This window comes from Salmo trutta, chromosome 20 (assembly GCF_901001165.1).
Source record: "Salmo trutta chromosome 20, fSalTru1.1, whole genome shotgun sequence".
Lineage (NCBI taxonomy): Eukaryota > Metazoa > Chordata > Actinopteri > Salmoniformes > Salmonidae > Salmo > Salmo trutta.
Window position 1 is genome coordinate 25,745,292 of NC_042976.1, and position 22,574 is coordinate 25,767,865.

The 22,574-nt window shown below is 42.3% G+C and overlaps 1 protein-coding gene across 1 annotated transcript in view; it reads right to left on the reverse strand.

Moving 5' to 3' along the window:
• LOC115155774 (mannosyl-oligosaccharide 1,2-alpha-mannosidase IB) overlaps positions 1-22,574 on the reverse strand; it is a 145,725-nt gene that overhangs the window by 69,579 nt on the left and 53,572 nt on the right. The window contains exon 5 of the mRNA XM_029702713.1: positions 1,560-1,656. Within this exon, the coding sequence (XP_029558573.1) occupies positions 1,560-1,656 (97 nt within the window). The remainder of the gene's footprint in view (positions 1-1,559; positions 1,657-22,574) is intronic.

Below are 22,574 nucleotides of genomic sequence, written 5' to 3' on the forward strand. Positions count from 1 at the left end.
TGGTACCGGGGGACCTTCAGATGAGTCTTGTGAGATCTGTGTGCGTCCTAGAGCAAAACAACAGACATGTTCGTGAAAGTCTCACGACTCTTAGTGTGTAGCCAAAACTGATCGGACGCTACAGACAGAAGTTGGCAGATCGTCTGTACCGACTTCAGATGAGCCCCTAGCTTAAACTGACCGATTTCTCTAGCTTCTCTAGCTTAAACTGACTGATTTCTCTAGCTTCTCTAGCTTAAACTGACTGATTTTGATGGGGATTGTTTTATTATGCCAATTAGATTTCCGCAGGAGCGTGGACATCGTCTCTAGGGGGCTAACCCAACATGACTAACTCTGTTACCCCTTAACTCAGCATGATGTCAACTCTGTTACCACTTCACTCCGTTACCTCCATCTGAACACACTGCTGTATTGTTAGCTCAATCTCCGCTCCACACTCTCTCACCCCAGCCTCAACTGAAATGTGCTCCATTACAAGGACAGGCGTTTGTTATTATCCCTGCGTGAACCATTCCGTGTTCAAAACTTTTACTATCTACTGTGAACATCAGCTCTTAGGTTTCTACACAACACTAACAGGGTTATCTGACAGAGACTGGTGCCACGAGGACAATGGACACCCAATCCTCTTGTTAGAAATCCAGGCCTGTACCACTATCATAGCGGGCGAACCTTAGATAGGCTTGGGTTAGCACAAACACACAGAGATCATTCCCCTTTCTTTGACATGTGAAGGCACAGTAGAGACAGACAGTAGAGATGGCGCATTGTGAGAATATATGAGACGCTGTGAGGAGGGGGGCTCTAGGGAGGGAAGCACAGATATCACAGAGTCTGAAAGCCTCTTCCAACATGTTCCCTCTGATAGACACACCAAATAAACAACTAACACACACACACTGACAGAAGGATCAATATAGCCTAGTAGTCCTGTCTGTAGAGCCTCTCAAAATCAGACAGAGCGAGAGAGGAGCAAGATACAAAAGCAGAGAGAGAGAGAGAGGGAGAGCGAGAGAGAGACTCATCAATAATGTGGTTTAGTGAGAAGTGTGAGCTGATGGTACTCATCAGTGTGGGGTTCTGCCTCTCCTCCACTTTGTTTTCTGGCCAACGAACATGAGATCACTACCCAGTGCGGATATATATCCAGCAGCCATCCCAGAGAACCAGACTGACCACACCACAGTGCTGCAGCTCATTCACCATTTAACAGCAGCTCATCAAACACCACAAGAGCTTATGGACAATTTGCTTCACTGGACATTCTCATTTTCCCATACAGAAAACGCATACATACACAGTACACACGCCACAAATGAGCCGCAGTCCAAGTTGTCTGATCTGCTTTATCTCAGAAAGCAGCTGCAGAGCTGAACAGTAACAACAGCAACAACCCAGAAACAGAGACAGACTGGGTTGGTTGGATGGGATCCACTGTTAATGGATGATCCGGCCAAGCATGAACATGTACAGTATTTCTGAGGGAGGGTGTGCACATACGGAGAGGAAAGGTGAATTTACGTGTGTGTGGTTCAGAATAACACCATGGCACTTACCAAAGATATTGGTGGAATGTCCTTTCTTTGCGAGAGGTTTCAACTCGTTGTGTCCCCATCCGTACTGTCTGTAGCTGTCCCACGCATGCTTCATCATCTACAACACACACACACACACACACAGGCTTTAGACACATCTGCAATACAGCAACATAACGTGAGTCTTGACTCTTGTTCCACCTGGAATAGAAACGCAGAGCACTTAGAGAAAGACAATCAAGGCATTTTGTTTTGTCTGCTACAACACCATGAACCTATCTTGAACTATAGACTCTAAAGGGAGAACCTTACAAGAGGCTTGTCACATACATTTTATTTTATAAATGACTCATACATACAGTCCTGCACGTAACATCTTGACAGCACAAACAATCCTTTTTTCACCATTTCAGCCTCGACACTGGAGAGAGAATGGCAACTAGGCCTTTGTTCTGGAAAATTATGCAACTGAGATTGACATCCCCGTGTCCCCTCAGCCACTCCAGCCCCTTAACACCCCCCCCCCCCCCCCCCCAAGCTCTTTACACACCCCAAGCCCCAGCCCCTGGTGTGACCATAACCCTGTCAGTTCCTCTGTCACTCAGTTTCTAGGTCAATGGCCAGCAGGTCCCTCACCACACATCTCACACCATGGCTGGGTGGACAAGACAGTCTTTGTGTGTGCTTGCCGTGTAACTACTTCTCTTCAGACAACATTGGTAAATTGGTGCCGTAATCTTTTTCATTGTGTTTTCCTTGACTGTCTGGAGGCACTGACCACACATTTGTCTTATGGATAAAAACACGTCTGTATTCTTAATATGACCTTTACAGAGGAGCCATAAGAGATGAACTGAGAATAAAGAGGGAGAAAGAGACAGGATGGTGAGGCAAGCCTTGACACGAAGACAGTGATGTTGACCAAAGGAGAGAAGAGGAGACGCAAGGGAAATTCAAGGGAAACTGTGAGGATGACGCTGTTGACTGACAGAGAGTCACGCTTTCCCAAATCTCTACTGCACGCTCAACATTTCCCTTTTTCCTCCTAAATCATCACCCTAGTCTGGTGGGATTAGCTATCCCAGGAGGACATTTTCTCACCCTGTTGGTCTGTCTCTGTCTGCCATGGCAGCCATCCAAAAATGTGAGACCAGGTTTTCCTCCTGTTTGAGCCAGAGTCCCCTCCTCTCCTTTCGCTCTCCTCTGCCAGCCTCTCCTCCTTCTTTGCACCAAGGCAAAGGAGGAAGGGAGCAAAGCCAATTAAACACATGGCCAGGAGTTTCATTGTGTTCTTGGCTTGCTGACATTCAATGACGCACTCGGTCTCCACACAGCAGATTATAAATCACATTAACACACTGGGAAAACACCACTTAACCATTGGCTCCTGATGGCGAGGTAGACCTCTAATTGGCCAGTTTATCAAATGCTGATTGGCCCATCTGTAAAAAAAATATAGGATTTACAGAAACTGAATATTCAAATGTACAGTACCAGTGAAAAGTTTGGACACACATTTTCAAGGGTTTTTCTTTATTTTTTACATTGTAGAATAATAGTGAAGACATCAAAACTATGAAATAACACATATGGAATCATGTAGTAACCAAAAAATTATCAATTAAAATCTATTTTATATTTGAGATTCTTCAAAGTAGCAACACTTTGCCTTGATGACAGCTTAGCACACTCTTGGCTTTCTCTCAACCAGCTTCATGAGGTAGTCACCGGGAATGCATTTCAATTAACATGTGTGCCTTGTTTAAAGTTAATTTGTGGAATTTCTTTCCTTCTTAATGTGTTTGAGCCAATCAGTTGAGTTGTGACAAGGTAGGGGTGGGTGGCTCAGTTGGTAGAGCATGGTGTTTGCAACGCCAGCATGGTGTGTGCAACGCCAGGGTTGTGGGTTCGATTCCCATGGGGGGCCACTACAACAACAACAAAAAATGCATGAAATGTATGAAAAGTATGCTGTGTAAGGGCTATTTGACCAAGAAGGAGAGTGATGGTCCACAATCCCGACCACAACCAAATTGAGATGGTTTGGGATGAGTCGGACTGCAGAGTGAAGGAAAAGCAGCCAACAAGTGCTCAGCATATGTGGGAACTCCTTCAAGACTGTTGGAAAAGCATTCCAAGTGAAGCTGGTTGAGAGAATGCCAAGAGTGTACAAAGCTGTCATCAAGGCAAAGGGTGGCTACTTTGAAGAATCTAAAATCTATTTTGATTTGTCTAACACTTTTGTTGTGTTACTGCATAGTTGATGTCTTCACTATTACTCCACAATGTAGAAAATAGTAAATAGAAAAGAAAAATCCTGGAATGGTCAGGTGTGTCCAAACTTTTGACTGGAACTGTATATTAACATTATACACACTGACTGGACATTTCACTTAGTGTACCACTAACATGACACAATGACAGCTTGTTGTTGTAACATTATGACCAGCACTCAATATCATGTCTAGAGTCTAAAATCCAACAGCCATTAATGAATTGACTGACTGGCGTAACATATTGACCAGCATTCAAGATCACTTCTGTAGTAGGGAGTCTGATTCTAAAATGCCATAGCCAATGAAACTCTCCCTTCATGTATGACTGTATGGTGCGTTTCAACAGATGCTGCTCCTTCAGGTTAGGTTACCCTCTTGAGCGCATATTGAATGTCAAGTTCATTGCAGACATACACACATACGTTACCATGCCGCTGCCTGTAGCGTGAGACAAGGCCAGGGATGTGTCCCAAACAGCACCCTATTCCCTATGTAGTGCACCCTATGGGCCCTAGTCAAAAGTAGTGCACTATACAGGGAAAAGGGTGCCATTTGGGACACAGACCAGAACGGTAATGTGTTAAGTGGCATTGCAAGTATTTATATCTGGCTTTGAAAAGAGAGAGGGTTTTGGTTGGCTCTGGTTCGGTCTGGTTCCTGCTCTCAGGTGTCCTCATTCTTCTCCAGCTTAGCTGATCCTCAGCTTCTTCACTGAGACCATGGGAGCACTGATGAGGGATACACAAATCACACTAAGACAGAGGAATAATGTGCCTCAGCAAAAAGAGGGCGAATCTACACACTGCAATAAGACAGTGCTAGCTATGTTCCCAACTGTGGTCTTCTCTACTCTTGGCTTTCATTCCCAGTGACTGTTGAAGGCCTTCTGCTCGTTGGTTAGCAGCCATCCTGCCTGTCTAACTCTGGGCTTGGGGAGGGAAGCATTAGGAAACGACAGCTTGTGGTGGGGTTCTCAGTGTCTGTTAAATAAAACCCACGCTCCACAGAGATGGAGAAACACACAGACCAACCTCTAGTGATTTATCTCTGAGCCAGAAAAATGTGTAAGAAACTCACAGCCAACCTCATGGTTCTGGATGTGTTGGTTTGAGCATGGTAACTAAGAACACTAAGATTGTGGGTTTAATTCACACAAGGGCCTCATATACTGGATATACAGTGCATTAGGAAAGTATTCAGATCCCTTGACTTTGGTCGGTTGCGGGCGACTTAGAGCCGCCCTGACACCGAATTGATCACAGCGGGGATTGGTGCGAACTATAGGGGTGAGGGGCCAGGGTTACTGTGGGTTCTGTGTGAAACACGGTACTTGGTGAAGCCCTATTGGAGAAAAAAATAACTTGTTCTGAAAAGTGTCTAAGTGTCCCTCAGAAGTGGTGAAATCCAATTATTTTAAAATGTGCTAGCCAGGTATGCCCTGGGTTACTCTTTGTGAGTGTTTTATTGAAGCATTCTGTGGTATAGACTAAGAATCACTGGCCACTAAGGAATGGAACACTAGTCACTTTAATAATTTTTACATATCTGCCATTACTCATCTCATATGTATATACTGTATTCCATACTATTCTATGGTATCTCATTCACTTAATGTTTACATATCTTGCTTTACTCATATCATATGTATATACTGTACTCTATACTATTCTATGGTATCTCATTCACTTAATAATGTTTACATACAGTTGAAGTCGGAAGTTTACATAAACCTTAGCCAAATACATTTAAAATCAGGTCTTCACAATTCCTGACATTTAATCCTAGTAAAAATTCCCTGTTTTAAGTCAGTTAGGATCACCACTTTATTTTAAGAATGTGAAATGTCAGAATAATAGTAGAGAATGATTTATTTCAGCTTTTCTTTCTTTCATCACATTCCCAGTGGGTCAGAAGTTTACATTACACTCAATTAGTATTTGGTAGCATTGCCTTTAAATTGTTTAACTTGGGTCAAAAGTGTCGGGTAGCCTTCCACAAGCTTCCTACAATAGGTTGGGTGAATTTTGGCCCATTCCTCCTGACAGAGCTGGTGTAACAAACTATAGTTTTGGCAAGTCAGTTAGGACATCTACTGTGTACAAGACACGTAATTTTTCCAACAATTGTTTACAGACAGATTATTTCACTTATAATTCACTGTATCACAATTCCAGTGGGTCAGAAGTTTACATACACTAAGTACGAAATGTTTGACTGTTTTTCATTAATTTGTCTAATATAGTAATAAACACTTCTTTGGAGGGTTTGAATGACCTCTGACCTGACTTTCCAGTGTGGTTTGATCACCCTCATTGGAAAGCCATTTGGATAATGAATTTAAGGTCGTTTGTAATTCTGATTGAAAAGGTCATTTGTAATTCTGATTGAAAAGGTCATTTGTAATATTGATAATTAATATGAAGTTTATAGTTCTTAGCCATATTTTTGACTCGGACCAACGTGGAGAAGGAGAGGGTGTTGCCTTTGACTAAGGGTAGGCTGTCTTAAGTCTATTTTCCTATGACCGTATGTGTACAATTATTTTTCTTTATGGAGTTAAGGGTAGTGATTCTAATTCTATTTTGTTATTTGAAATTATTTTGTTTTATTTTTAACCAGTAGTAGTGTTTTTTTTTGTTGTTTTTTAAAAACATTACTCACATTGGGAGTCATGTGTCAAAATGGGGGAGTCCTCTGAGGTTTTGGATTGAAGTTTACACACCTTAAGTGATATGTCGGAGTGTATTGAGTGATATGTGAAGGAGTGTATTGAGTGATATGTGAAGGAGTGTATTGTTGTGTTGTTTGTTCTGTTCTGATACAAATCTCACCAGATTAGGTCTGCTGGATTGTTGGGATTTCTCCCGATGGATTATAGGTCTAACTTCCTGATCCTGTGGCTCTGCGATGAAGTTGACAGTGTGATGGGGAGTATAAGCCGATTTGCAAAACATTGTTTCAATAGAATGTGTTGTTATTCTCTTTGACACGTTTAGACATTGGTACTAAGAATAATTGGTAAAAGTAATAATTTTTACTTGTCTGGATTTCCTGAATCAAAAATTAACTGAACTAAACTGTTGTTCTGATCTGTCCTCTCTTGAGCTTATCATGAAAAGTGACGTCAGTCGGTGTCTTAACTTCTTTGGGATAGGGGGCAGTATTTTCCCGGCCGGATAAAAAACGTACCCGATTTAATCTGGTTTCTACTCCTGCCCAGAAACTAGAATATGCATATAATTAGTAGATTTGGATAGAAAACACTAAAGTTTCTAAAAACTGTTTGAATGGTGTCTGTGAGTATAACAGAACTCATATGGCAGGCCAAAACCTGAGAAGATTCCATACAGGAAGTGCCCTGTCTGACAATTTGTTGTCCTTCTGTTGCATCTCTATCAACATTACAGCATCTGTGCTGTAACGTGACACTTTCTAAGGCTTCCATTGGCTCTCTAAAGCCGCCAGAAAGTAGAATGGGGTGTCTGCTGTCTCTTGGCAAAGTACAGCAGCTCTGTTTGTAAGTGGTCAGCCTGGGGACAGTGAGACTGGAGATGCGCGGTCACGAGACTTCTCCATTTTTTTCTTTCAGCCTTTGAATGAATACAACATTGCCCGGTTGGAATATTATCGCTATGTTATGAGAAAAATAGCATAAAAATTGATTTTAAACAGCGTTTGACATGCTTCTAAGTACGGTAATGGAATATTTTGACATTTTTTGCGCTTGCGCGTCACCCTTCGGATAGTGACCTGAACGCACGAACAAAATGGAACTATTTGGATATAACTATGGATTATTTGGAACCAAAACAACATTTGTTGTTGAAGTAGAAGTCCTGGGAGTGCATTCTGACAAAGAACAGCAAAGGTAATACAATTTTTCTAATAGTAATTCTGATTTTAGTGTGCCCCAAACTTGGTGGGTGTCAAATTAGCTAGCCTGTGATGGCCGAGCTATGTACTCAGAATATTGCAAAATGTGCTTTCGCCGAAAAGCTATTTTAAAATCGGACATAGCGATTGCATAAAGGAGTTCTGTATCTATAATTCTTAAAATAATTATGTATTTTGTCAATGTTTATCGTGAGTAATTTAGTAAATTCACCGGAAGTTTTCGGTTGGTATGCTAGTTCTGAACATCACATGCTAATGTAAAAAGCTGTTTTTTGATATAAATATGAACTTGATTGAACAAAACATGCATGTATTGTATAACATAATGTCCTAGGGGTGTCATCTGATGAAGATCATCAAAGGTTAGTGCTGCATTTAGCTGTGGTTTGGGTTTATGTGACATATATGGTTGCTTGGAAAATGGCTGTGTGATTATTTGTGTCTATGTACTCTCCTAACATAATCTAATGTTTTGCTTTCGCTGTAATGCCTTTTTGAAATCAGACAATGTGGTTAGATTAACGAGAGTCGTATCTTTAAAATGGTGTAAAATAGTTGATTGTTTTAGAAAATGTAATTGTGGTATTTTAGTTGGTTTTGTATGTCACGCCGTGCGATGCCATTGGCTGTTGGCTAGGGGTTCCGCAGGCGGAACGGGGTTCCGCTAGCGGAACGTCTGTCCTCAACAGGTTAAGGCATCGAAGAGATAATTGGACCGAAGTGTGTGTACCTCAGAACCCCCTTTAACTGGCTGAAGAAACGCGACAAAGGTGTTCATTACGACCCTGTCCGCACCACTTCTACCAAGAGACCTGAGTCCGAGCCAGCAACCGGTGTACAGCATCCGATCTAAGCTGTCAACTGCTTTTCTCTCAGAAGTGTGACAGGAGTCCAGGTGGAGTGAGCATGGGGACAGATCTGTACCAAACTTCTCTTATGTTGCTAGTATACTGGTTGACAAATGGACAAGACATAATGTGTGGTAAAGGTGGTGGCAGCCCAGGTAAGACATTGAAATTGGGACATTATCATGGGCCATCCACTTTGAACTGTAAAGCTTTCTGAAGAAGACGACAGAAGATTGAGTGCCCGAAGGGGGATTGGTCAACTGTGCCCAAAATTGATTACGACTTGTCTAAAATAGTTTATTTTGGGGTATCAGATTGATTGTAGAGGTCTACACACTATACAAATGTATAGTAATTTAGATGAAGAATGCATTAAGATACTGATCTATAATTATAATCGTGATAAGAAAGTTAATAGTAGAATTATAGGATAACTATACTATATGTTAATATAAATGCGCATCCTGCCAATGTGTGATAAATTGAGGGGTTTTGCCTTTGAGTGATAGGACTAATGTGAATCACTGAGCAATGTCATGCTAAATTTGGGTTGGATAATTAATTGGGTTTTGGAAACTGAATGATTTTTAAAACTGATGGATTGATTGGGGAATGGGAAGAGTGAAACTGATCCTAATCTATTTTACTCATTTCCGTTACCAAATTACGTTTTTGATGATATTGATAATACTCAGGAATTATAGCATGTGTGGTGTCAATGGCACATAGAGACTATAGGAGTTGCCTTATAAGTAGTGGAATCATGATGCTTGTCTTGGGTCATGTTCAATAGGCACCAACGGAATACATTTGACTTAAACCAGGAGTCACTACCTGGATTTGTGCAACAAGGTATGCTAATTTTAGTTTCTAGGGTGGAAATAGTTATTTCCACCATACTGATCCTTTGGAGTGTGCTAGATGACTAAATATTATTTTATTCAACTCTACTGTTGCATGCACTGCATTAAGCATTTGGTAGGCCTGATCACGACAACGATGAGACAGCCTAAAGGGAGGAGGTCAGAGACCTGACCGTGTGGTGTAAGGACAACAACCTCTCCCTCAACGTGACAAAAGGAGATGATTGTGGACTACAGGAAAAGGAGGACCGAGCACGCTCCCATTCTCATCGACGGGGCTGTAGGGGAGGAGGTTGAGAGCTTCAAGTTCCTTGGCATCCACATCACCAACAAACTAACATGGTCCAAGCACACCAAGACAGTTGTGAAGAGGGCACGACAAAACCTATTCCCCCGCATGAGACTGAAAAGATTTGGCATGGGTCCTCAGATCCTCAAAAGGTTTTACAGCTGCACCATCGAGAGCATCCTGACGGGTTGCATCACTGCCTGGTATGGCAACTGCTCAGCCTTCGACCGCAAGGCACTACAGATGGTAAAGCGTACGGCCTCTATACCAGGCGGTGTCAGAAGAAGGCCCTAAAAATTGTCAAAGACTCCAGCCACCCTAGTCATAGACTATTCTCTCTGCTACCGCACGACAAGCGGTATCAGAGCGCCAAGTCTAGGTTCAAGAGGCTTCTAAACAGCTTCTACCCCCAAGCCATAAGAGTCCTGAACAGCTAATCAAATGGCTACACAGACTATTTGCATTGCAAGAAATTGTCCGTAGAGCTCCAGACAGGATTGTGTCGAGGCACAGATCTGAGGAAGGGTACCAAAAGGTTTCTGCAGCATTCAAGGTCCCCAACACAGTGGCCTCCATCATTCTTAAATGGAAGAAGTTTGAAACCACCAAGACTCTTCCTAGAGCTGGCCACCCAGCCAAACTGAGCAATCATGGGAGAAGGGCCTTGGTCAGACCAAGAACTCGATGGTCACTCTGACAGAGCTCAAGAATTCCTCTGTGGAGATGGGAGAACCTTCCAGAAGAACAACCATCTCTGCAGCACCAATCAGGCCTTTATGGCAGAGTGTCCAGATGAAAGCTACTCCTCAGTAAAAGGCACATGACAGCCGGCTTAGAGTTTTCAGGTCTCTCCAGAGATGTTCGATCAGGTTCAAGTCCAGGCTCTGGCTGGGCCACTCATGGACATACAGCCTTTCAGACAATTAGAAACACGATTATCTGGTCAGATGAAACCAAGATTGAACACTTTGGCCTACATGCCTAGCGTCACGTCGGGAGGAAACCTGGCACCATCTCTACGGTGAAGCATGATGGTGGCAGTATCATGCTGTGGGGATGTTTTTTGGTTGGTTGATCAAGGGAAAGATGAAAGGAGCAAAGTACAGAGAGATCCTTGATGAAAACCTGCTCCAGAGCGCTCAGGACCTCAGACTGGGGCAAAGGTTCACCTTCTAACAGGAGAAAAACGTGAGATGTTTTCCCATTTTGCTCTAGAATGCAGGCCTCACAAGACTAGTCTGAAGGTCCCCTGGTACCAGTTGAAAAAGGATTACTTTATCCTATCCCAGGTATTCCTTAAAGAGGTGGGGTTTCAGGTCAAATATACACTGGGTTGCTTACCAAGACAACATTGAATGTTCCTGAGTGTACTAGTTACAGTTGACTTAAAACCTGCTTAAAAATCTAATGACAAGACTTGAAAATGACTGTCTAGCAATGATCAAAAAGCAACTTGATTTTGGCAGAGCTTGAAGAATTTTTGAATAATAAATGGAAAAATATTGTATAATCTAGCTGTGCAAAGCTCTTAGAGACTTACCCAGAAAGACTCACAGATGTAATCACTGCCAAATGTGATTCTAACATGTATTGATTTAGGGGTTTGAATACTCATCTAAACAATACATTTTCATATTTATTTTCCATTAATAAAAACCTCTATTGATTACTGATTAGTATGCCGGTACGTCGAAAATGTATTTTACAATCTGCAATGTCTGAATTTCCACTTGAATTACTGAACAACCCAGGAATCTAAATAGCAGCATTGTGACACTAAGCCTATATCTTCGTGAAACATAAACGTAAGGCTTAACATGAGAAAATGACCCCCCCCCCCCCAAAAAAACCCTGTATCAATTAAAGCAAATCTATAGGCTACTACAAGCACTGGCGCCACATAGTCTGATAGCTTATCGATAGACAGCCACGTAGACGTCGCAATTTCAGAACCATGGACAGTGATCGATAGTATATACTTTGTGAGTGGCTGACACATTAGATAAAACATTTTAGGGAGTGGGGGGCCCAAACTCCAACTTTGAGGTTGTCCAGAGTAGGCTTGGGCGGTATACCGTAAACTGGGGTATTTGGAAATAGCCACAGGATGGTTTTTAAATACCATCAATGCCATTGAAACCACTTATTTTAAGTTGTTCAATATATTTTAATATTTGTAGTAAATACCTGCAGTCAACTTGTGCAATACGTTAGGACAGTGGTCACCAACCTTTTCTGAGACAAGATCTCTGAGTCAAAATGCAAGCCAACATCTTCCGCTCAGATTCTTTTTTTTTTCTTTCTTTTTTTTATAAGCATGACTTAAGATTTTGTAACATTAACCAATTAAAAACTGTTTGGTAGCAATGAGGTTTGTGCAGTAGGCTACAGGCCCAATACATTATCACTGCATTTTGGCTATGCTTGAATTGCCCTGCCAATGTTGTTCTTCTCAGACAATTTTGAAATATTATGTTTTTTTATTGGTATTTGATCACACTTGTAATAGATCATTTGTTGTATTACTCGTGAGACCCAGCTGAGTGAACATAATATTATATATATTTTTAAAAAATGTATAGGACTGCATCTGATAGTCAGTCTGATGGGAGGGAGGGGGCAGCGATGAGGCTGAGAAAAGGGGACACAGTCCAGCTGATGGCAAAACTGAAGTCGCACTGCATTATTTCTGTCTCACGCACCAATTCATGTTGTTACTCCTATGACCAGAGAAAGTGAAATATTCCTCGATATTAAAAAAGACAAGCCGCTAACAATAACAACGCAAGCTTATCGGAACACTTTGTTAAACTCATTCATTGCAGCTGCAGTACGCACATTTTAAGGCTTATAAAAGTGTTGACAGTGCTGAATAACTTAAACATTAACTTACTCAAAAACAGCAGCTCTGCTGTATTCATTGAGACTCTAGTCACGTTTTTTTATTTTATTATCACAGTATGAACTTTGCTGTGAGTTCGAGTTTTCTTTTAACAGTCTATGGCACTTTGCCTTCCTGGCGCCAGGGCTGCTGAATCAAGCGCACCTTCTAACAACTGCGCAAATAAATTAAAAAAATAATAGGAAGGCAAGGCTTTATCAGTGTTTTAGTTTTTTTACATAAATGTTTGTTGATCGACTAGGAATGCCTTGGAGAGGGACCAGTCAATCGTGATCGCCCGGTTGGTGACCACTGCATTAGGAGACAAAGCAGATTGTGTTCTTCATTTCATCTGTCACATTATTTACATTATGAAGTTTACCGTAGTTCCCCTGAACAGCTGAGCCAGAAACGTGTTTATTTGTAAATAGCACATTGGGAGAAAGCGGGAGCAGGTGTCTAGCAGTTTATGGACAGTGGTCGCGTTTTATATTGAAAGCCAAGTGTTTTTTTTCAATACCCAGAAAAATACATTAGTGCAACACATTCGGCAGAAAATAGCTTCATTTTCATCAGATGACAACAGTTCCTAATGTTTTGCTTCAGATTAATCTTGCATTTTACTAGAGAAAACGAGGCGAAAACAGGAAAAGTAGCTGCACATCAGTCAGAGCTCTGTCTGCTGATAGAATGCCCGTTTCTGATTCTCATCGGAGTTCAACTGAAGCACAAAATTAGTCTGATGCCAAGCAGAAATAACAATAAGAAGCAGTTTAGATCTGCTTTTACAAATCCCAGCAAGTTATTTCTTATGCGTTTTATATTTTATTCCTGCGTGAAAACGCAGAGTTCTGCGTTAACGCAACCCCCAAGTTTAACATGATAGTTATCTAAGTAAGTGGCTGAATTAATAAGGTGACGGGGCATCATAATGTGTTAGCTTTCTACTGTTTGAAAAGTCAATGCAATTAGTTTATTTTTCCGTTTGCATATTTAGCTAGCAGCCTCCATGGAAATTCGCTATTACTTGTGCTAATTATGTAAGCATTCTAGTAATTGACACCCAACTAGTTTATATGAACATCTGGATACAGCCAAACCCTAGTCCAGAGAAAATGCGCTACGCCAGTGCTCATGATAATATATGGAAATCAGGAATACCAACACTTCGTATTTTCTTAAAAAAACAAATGAATTACAGTAACTGTTAGCATTTCATTTTCCAATACGTACCGAACCGTGTGTTTAGGTCATGCAGCAGAGGTCATGCAGTCTGTCCTACGCTGACATTGCTTATGTTGATTAGGATCATAACCACACAAGGATAATTATGTAGTCATTTCTACCCACTATCTATCATGGTGTCTGCCTTTAGAACCAAGGAGGAGGCTAATATAAACCCATCTCCCTCCGCCTAGAGAAAATTGGATCTGGTGTTGTATCACTACAGATTGTCGATTAGTCTCTCTCCTCATTTGAATATTGAGTGGTGTAGATACCTCTGTAGATGTATTAATCATGCCACATTATACGCCCGACCTTGCCTTGGAACGGACTCCAGTCCCAGAGAGTTGCCCAGTGTTACTAAGGTCAGTCTGGACGAGATTAAAATCTCTGCCCCTCTCTCTTTCCGCTCGTCCACAATCACTGAGATGTGTATATCTCTTCAGCTCTTAGGGTTGATGAGAAAGGCAGATTTTATTATTAAGAATTCTGGGGAATTCATAACCAGTTCTGATACGTACACACTGAAGTGGAAGGAAAAGTGGATTTCATCACCTGTGCCTCCGAGGACACATCACCTTGTAATTTCAGAATCTGAGCACTCTGCTGCTGTAATGTGGCTTTTGTTCTAAATATCATCCGATTTTTGAAAAGGAGGAGCGTGACGTTGCCTGTTGTGGGCTGAGCTCTTGGGCACGTTATATGAAGACATTATTTCCCCGGCTGATCGCTTTTTCAAAGCGCGCCTTGCAGAGAACCGTGAGGGTGACATCCTTTTAGAGTAAATCACATCTCTTGGACAACTTCCTGGAGAAGCAAGGCCAGGACTGGAGCACAGGCACAGAAAGAGGGAAGGGAGAGATGAGGGAGACAGAAAGCGAGAGAGAGAGAAGCACGCAAAAAGACAGCACTACATAAAGAGTATCTATGCAGATAAAGCAGAGAAAGGAAAAGAGGGGTAGAAAGAGCGAGACAAAGTTAGAGACAGAAAAAGACAAGAGCAGGTAGAGATAGCGAGTAAGGGGGGGTATGACTCAGTGTGACTGAACAGGACCTTCATCTAGCTGAATGACACCTAACAATCTGAGTAGCACCTCCACCCACAGGTTAGACTAGAGGTTGTTTTTACTGGATTATTCCTGTTCCTGCAAAACCCAGGCCAGAGGAGGATGACGGGACGGAGGTGGACAGCCTATAAACTCAGATATCCGCAGTGCGGCCGGCCAGTGCTCTCTTTGCCTTCCTGTCTCCTGTCCTGAGAAACAGCCAGCTAGGAGCTCTGCTCTGACCTTCACAATGGTAGCCAAACCCTTGGCCACCAGGCACCCACCCCCAGCGTCCAGCCTGGGTCTGTCAGGATACACAGCCTGCCCTCAATCATCATCCACTGGTGATTCATGAAGCTAAAGCTACCCCCCCACAGACCAATCCAGGAGTCCTGCATTTGGGTTGGATACCCAAGGTTTCCTGCGATTGACCGGCTAAAAGCTGGTGGGTGTAATTAAAATATTCTATCAACCTGCGGGTCGGTTCACGGTTCAGAACAATTATATTCCAGGTCGAAATGTTTTAAATCAAGATATTGTTTTTACAAACCCAGGAGCTTGTTGTTTGGCATTGCGTTGTGAATTCCATTCTGTGAACAGAGAGGCAAGCATATAGGCTACCAGCCACACACGCAGTGGATCAGAGAACTGTCAATTATTTGTGTGGTGCTGAAACTTGTTTCATCCCTCCATAATTATAATAATTTATACATTGCAAATTGACCAGAACTAAGCCCAAAAAGAGATTGTATTTGAAAATAACAATTTCATACCTTGATTACATTGAGACACGATCACCTCTCTTTCTTTTATTTGTGGGAATATTTGGGAACAGATTTCCTAAATTAAACAAATTTTTTGCTGAATCCCTGGTGATTTGAGTATTTTTTTACAAAAAACAACCTCCCCCACCCCCAAATTATATTGGTATATTTACTTTTTTTATTAAAATCTTTGGGGGCAAAACATTTTTATAAATCACCCACAGGCCACCTGTTCTGACCCCTGCCCTAGGCTATACCCTACTAAATAAAAGTATTTTTGCATCCTACATTTTAATCTGGAAATGATTTATTTAAGTTTAAATTATTTGATTATCTAAACAATATTGAAAGTTCTTTAGAACAAAACGCTCAGTTACAGTCTTCTCACATCGCTGCAACTCCCGTACGGACTCAGGAGAGGTTGAAGGTCGAGAGCCATGCGTCCTCTGAAACATGACCCAACCAAGCCGCACTGCTTCCTGACACAATGCCCGCGCTTAACCTGGAAGCCAGCCACACCAACGTGTCAGAGGAAACACTGTACACCTGGCGACATGTCAGTGTGAATGCGCCCGGCCCGCCACAGGAGTTGCTAGAGCACGATGGGACAAGGACATCCCTGCTGGCCAAACCCTCCACCCAGATGATCCTCCTCTTTTTAATAGAGGACATCCCTCTGTTTTCTCACGCAATTGCATAGCCTATAGCAATATTGCGGAACATGAGCTTTCATTAAGTGTTTGATTAGACTTTCATTTGCATTGATGTCCGAGGGATTAGAGGGACAATAGAGTTCTGAGTACCAGGCAGTTTGGTAGGCTTCTAATGACTTATCACCAGCATCAGAGCTTAGATAAGTCTAATAACCGTGACTAAAAGGTCACGTGGAATTTGACTGCCGTCATGACTCATGACCGTCGGTGTGGCGGTAATACGGTCACCGTAACAGCCCTAGGCAGACCATTCCATTGTTGTGGGTCGGCTAAGGAGTATTGGTGTCTCTGAGGGGCTTTGGCCTGGTTTGCTAACTACCTCTCTAAGAATGCAGTGTATAAAGTCAGAACATCTGCGGTCTTAGACACTGCCTGTCACCAGGGGAGTAGCCCAAGGCTTGATCCTAGGCCACACGCTCTTCTCAATTTACATCAACAACATAGCTCAGGCAGTAGGAAGCTCTCTCATCCACTTATATGCAGATGATAGTCTTACACTCAGCTGGCCCCTGCCCGGATTTTGTGTTATATGCTCTATAACAAAGCTTTCTTAGTGTCCAACAATCTTTCCCTGCCCTGAACACCTCCAAAACAAAGGTCATGTGGTTCGGTAAGAAGACTGCTGCCTTGTCCATCTCGTTAGTCAGAAGGTGTTTCAACTGTGCTGGCCCAGGTGATATTTAAGAGTGGCTGGTCGAGTGCTCTAGTTATCTTGACAGATGTGGAGGGTCAACACCTTTCGTTGAGTCTCCCTATTTGATTTCTAGAAAAACATTCCTTAGTCTGATTTTCCCTGTTTTTGTTTTGCTAAACATTTTCTTCCTTTCTTTAAGTTTGGTGTTTTTTTTATTTTGTTTACTTCTTCTTGGGCAATTTTTGTGGTTGCTCATGGTGGGTGTCTTTTAGGTCCTAGTTGCTAATCAACTTTCAGTGGAGACCCCCATGAGTGTCTTTCAGAACCCCTCCTAAAACCCCACCTGATTCATTTTGGTTGTTGTCAGTGACTCTTTGTTAGTTCCCCTTTCTGTTTTGGTTTTCTTGCTGAGGAACATAACAGATGCCTACTGCAACCCTCATCCTCCACATACAACACCCATTCTTCCAGTCACATTCTGTTAAAGTTTTATCTCCATCTCTACATTCAAAGACTCAATCATGGAGACTCTTACTGACATGTGGCTGCTTCGCTTGATGTATTGTTGTCTCTACCTTTTTGCCCTTCGTGCTGCTGTGTGTGCCTAACATGCACCATGTTTATGCTGCTACCATGCTGTTCTGCTACTGTGTTGTTGTCATGTTGTGTTGTCATGTGTTGCTGCCATGTGTTGTCGTCTTAGGTCTCTCTTTATGTAGTGTTGTAATGTCTCTCTTGTCGTGATGTGTGTTTTGTCCTACATTTGCATTTTTAATCCCAGCCCCCATCCCCGCAGGAGGCCTTCTGCTTCTTGGTAGACCATCACTGTAAATAAGAATTTGTTCTTAAATTGACTTGCCTGGTCAAATAAAGGTTAAATAAATAAATAAATACAGAAAGAAAGAATGTAAAGGTTTTGTTACGTCGGCTTTAGGCTTTCATTAGGTAAGAAGGCTAATAAGAAGGCCCTTTTTTTAAGAGCGATTTGAGTTGTCAATGTGCTCTCACTGTAAAAAAAAAAAAAATACCATTCTTAATTCATGGCATCGATTCCTTTTATCCAAAAGTTGAATAGGGAAGTAATAGCCTACTACTCTGAAGTCATAAAAACAATTAAATATATTGATGTTATTTGGCGGGCCACGGTTCGGCTCTCAAAACAATTCAATGCGGGTTGTGGAGAAAAATCTGTCCTGATGGCAGATATCGGGTGGGGCTCGGAATTATCTTGAGAAGCGATCAGAACTACTGCGGTGCTCGGGAGTTTTGGGGAGCTGTGTCTGGAGTTATGGATGTGCTGCCCTGGGTAACCTCTGGAGTCAGCCTGATTGATTTAAAATCTCCCTCCATCCTTCCCCCACCAGCGGATCCTATCTGCTCTAACGGACGGCCCTTCAGAAGATGCATGAGGGCAGTGAAAAAGTGACTGCTGTAAATACATTCATGGCACCCAGGCAGGGTGATAAATTCCCTTTAAAAGGAGACAGTAAAGTAGCTCAGATGGGCCCTTTTAACAGCTCTTAGCATCGGGTCCTAACAGATAACAGAGGATGATATGGCTGCTGTTCCATTGTAACATATGGTCCTCTCACACTGATCTCACTACTGAGAACGCTCATCATGGTTTCAGACCCAGTCACAATGTGTGAACATGGAATCACAACTAGTGGTCGGTTCAGGAACTACACCCTGTCATGCAAACCACAGCCAGTAAACAGGGCAGTCAGGTGAACAAGTTTGGGTAGTAATACAATATTAGAGTAGATAATGTTTAAAAAGTCACCTTTTTTGGTTGAGAAGCTTTTGCCTTTAAATGAATGACCATGCTCTAAACCTCCCTGGGCCCATTCCCTCTGGCACTTTCAATCTACACTGCTGTGACTTTTCTTTGGGATATATTAACTGATATTCTACATCCCTCTTCCTGTCTCTCCAACCTTGGGTACTGTCTGCACCACTATGCCCCTTCCCTCGCCCCATCTTTCTCTCTCACTATGCTGGGCATATGGTCAGCCATGAGTCCCTGTGCTCCCCAGTCCTCTCCCCCCAGGGCACCTTGTATCGCAGGCCAACACACCACACCCCTCTTCTGACCTCTATTAGGTCCCAGAGAGCCTGGCCAACACTCTAAACAAAGAAACACTCCTTTCCTCTCACTCTCCCTGCCAAGACTGAACGGTCCCTAACGAATGGTGAGAGGACCATGGATCTAAGGCTGTCCGTTTACAGATGCTCCCTAAGAGAATATAGTTCATAAATTAGAGCCAGAGAGTTCACCTGTCATTGAGAGTTTCAAAAGGCAGCCACATTCAGAGAGGGCATGGACATCACAATCCCGTTCCCATTTCCCAGTACTATGTATTGTTCGAGTTGAAAGGATACTAAATGGATTATTGCATTGTAATGACAAGATTGTCCGGGTCAGGCAAGTAGAAATACTATACAATAGGGAGAACATTACGTTTTATGGGGCAACAGAAATGTGACGACTAAAAATAAAACATAAAAAATGTGAAACAAAGAAGTTATCTTACGTGCAGCCTCCTTCCTCTTCTCAAACACACACCACTCAGCATCACACAGAGTCGGCCTCATAAAAACAATTGTGAAGCAGTCAAACCCCTAGACACATGAAGGCAGGCACGCAACCCGGTAAGCCAGGAGGATGACAACATGGAACAAAAAAACCTCTCTCAGTTTCTAGGCTTGGGTGGTATACCGTATGCCGGTGTCTTTGGAAAAATCCACGGGAGGTTTTTCCAATACCGTCAACACTGTTAAAAAGTAGCTAAAAATATTCAACTGTTTAAGTAAATACCTGCAGTCAACTCATACAATACGTTTGGAGATAAAGAAGATTGCATTCTTCATTTCACCTGTCACATCATTTTTCATTATGAAGGTGACCGGTAGTCCCCAGTCACGTGATGTTTGTTTACAAGCATACAATGATGAGAGACCGAGACCGGAGCCTTGTGAGTCATTCACTGTTGTGCAGTATGAGTCATGTGATCTAGTTACAGTACGGAATTCAAGACTAAATGCTTGCTTTCTAGATATCTTACAACTATTAAGTTAACAGTAAAAAAAAAACGCTTAATGCTCTGCAGTTGTGCATTTGGTTTGCTAATTTAGTTGCTAGTTCGTGTCGCTTGGTAACAGCAGAAAATCCCCTCCCTGATTGTTTTGTGCGTGTGCAGCAGAGTAGCATTTTTTGGTTACTAGTATACTTGTAAAGTTTAGGTCAAACTGTATAAAAATGTTCGCAATGTGCTTGTTAGCATTTAGTTAGCATTCTCTATGAGATTTTACAACTACTTGTTAGCATTGGTAACCTTTGGATTAGTGGGGTTTGAAAACAGATCCCCTTGTGTTCAGTGCCAGTATTACTGGATATCCCGGTATGGCACAAGGTCGGTATGAAGGTATGACAATTTCCATACCGCCCAAGCCTATCCATTTCTACCTCTCTCATCTCTCACGCTAATCCAGGCAGGATAAATTATTTTCCCTGCTTCCGTTTAATCTGTTCAAACACCACATACAGAGATAACAACACTGAGGTGCGCTACCGTGGCAACAGTTCCGAGGGGAGCAGAATTGTGGGTCTGTTTTGTCCTGTGCCAGTTCCTCTGTCACATTCTCTCCATCAGCCCAGCGCTAATCAAACGTAGCACAACCCTGCTTCTTAGGCTTATACTTAGCATTTAGCTGCTATGGTTTGCCTGGAATACAGACGTGTCTTTTCCGCCCATCTCTCTTTCTTCTCACCACCTCCATTTCGGAGATGTGCTAAACGACAGCAAAATGGTAATGGAATAGCGTGGCCAAACAAGTCCACACTTACCGAGGTGGGTTCCAGCAGAGAGGACACTGTTGAAATATAGATCCATGACATCCATACATAATGTATAGAGGCATACATTCTCATGAATTATGGATGCTGGTCACCAGATAGTGTTTCTCTTCTGGAGATATAGGGCGGTATCAGATGGGCATAGCTTACTACAGTGTGTATCACACAGAGCAGAAACCTAGATTGGCTCTCTTGAGATTAATCTGTCGCAGAGTGGAGAGTCATGTTAGATGGGGAATTAGGCTTATAGCACTGTGGGGAATGGATCTTATTTTCTCATATTTATATATTCTATAGATGCATGGCGATGATTACTTTTCTGTTTCACAAATAACACAAAATGGTGCTTCAGAGTGAGACGTATTCATCCTTAAAAACATCCTGACTGGTTGGCATTGCCACCTGGTATGGCAATTGCACGACATCCAACCGCAAATGCGCTACAGAGGGAAGTGCGTACGGCCCAGTACATCACTGGAGCCAAGCTTCCTGCAACCTAGTACCTCTATACCAGGCGGTGTCAGAGGATCACTGGGGCCAAGCTTCCTGCCATCCAGGACCTCTATACCAGGCAGTGTCAGAGGAAGGGCCTTCAGAGGAAGGCCCTAAAAATTGTCAATGACTCCAGCCACCCTAGTCAGACTGTTCTCTCTGCTACCACACGGCAAGTGGTACTGGACCGCCAAGTCTAGGTCCAAAAGACTCCTTAACAGCTTCTACCCCCAAGCCATAAGACTGTTGAGCTTTCTTTACATCGACTCGGTACCCCTTGTATATAGCCAAGTTATCGTTACTAATTGTGTATTTGTTATTAGATGTATTTATGCATTTTACTTTTCTATGATCTTTCTCTCTACATTGTTTGGAAGGCCTGTAAGTAAGCATTATGTCTCTCTTTCCTTTACGAAGCATGTGACGAATACAATTTGATTAAATTTATGAGGAATCAGTGTCATTACACTGTGGTTGGGTATGGCAGATGGCCATGCCGGGAGCGCCAACGCACACACGGCTCTTAAGAGAAGACAAGCTATGTGCACACTGCCCACAAAATGAGGTGGAAATTGAGCTGCAAAAAGTATGACCACAGAGACAAATATTTCCCTTATATTACACAGACCCACACAGAATTCGAAAACAAAAATAAATATTGATAAACCCCCATATCTATTGGGTGAAATACCAGTGTGCCATCACAGCAGCAAGATTTGTGACCTGTTGCCAAAAGAAAAGGTCAACCAGTGAAGAACAAACACCATTGTAAATACAACACATAATTCTATTTATTTATTTTCCATTCTGTACTTTAACTATTTGCACATCGTTATAACACTGTACATAGCCATAATAAGACATCTGAAATGTCTCTATTCCTTTGACTTTTGTGAGTGTAATGTTAACTGATCATTTTTGATTGTTTATTTCAATTTTGTTTATTATCCATTTCACTTTCTTTGGCAATGTAAACATATGTTTCCCATGCCAATAAAGCCCTTTGAATTGAATTGAATTGAGAGAGCGCTTTAACATGCCCTAAAGGATACGTGTGATATTTAAACACACCATCTTGGATAGAGTGGTGTTGTATGAATCACATTAAGGATCACACAGGGCCATTTGCCATGTACTGTGGGGATTGCTCATGGAGAGAGAGATGGAGGCAGGGAGAGAGGAGGAGGGTAGCCTCATCCTCTTCTCTACAGATTCCACAACTCCTTCTGTGCGGTCTTTATGGGCCACCATTTAAA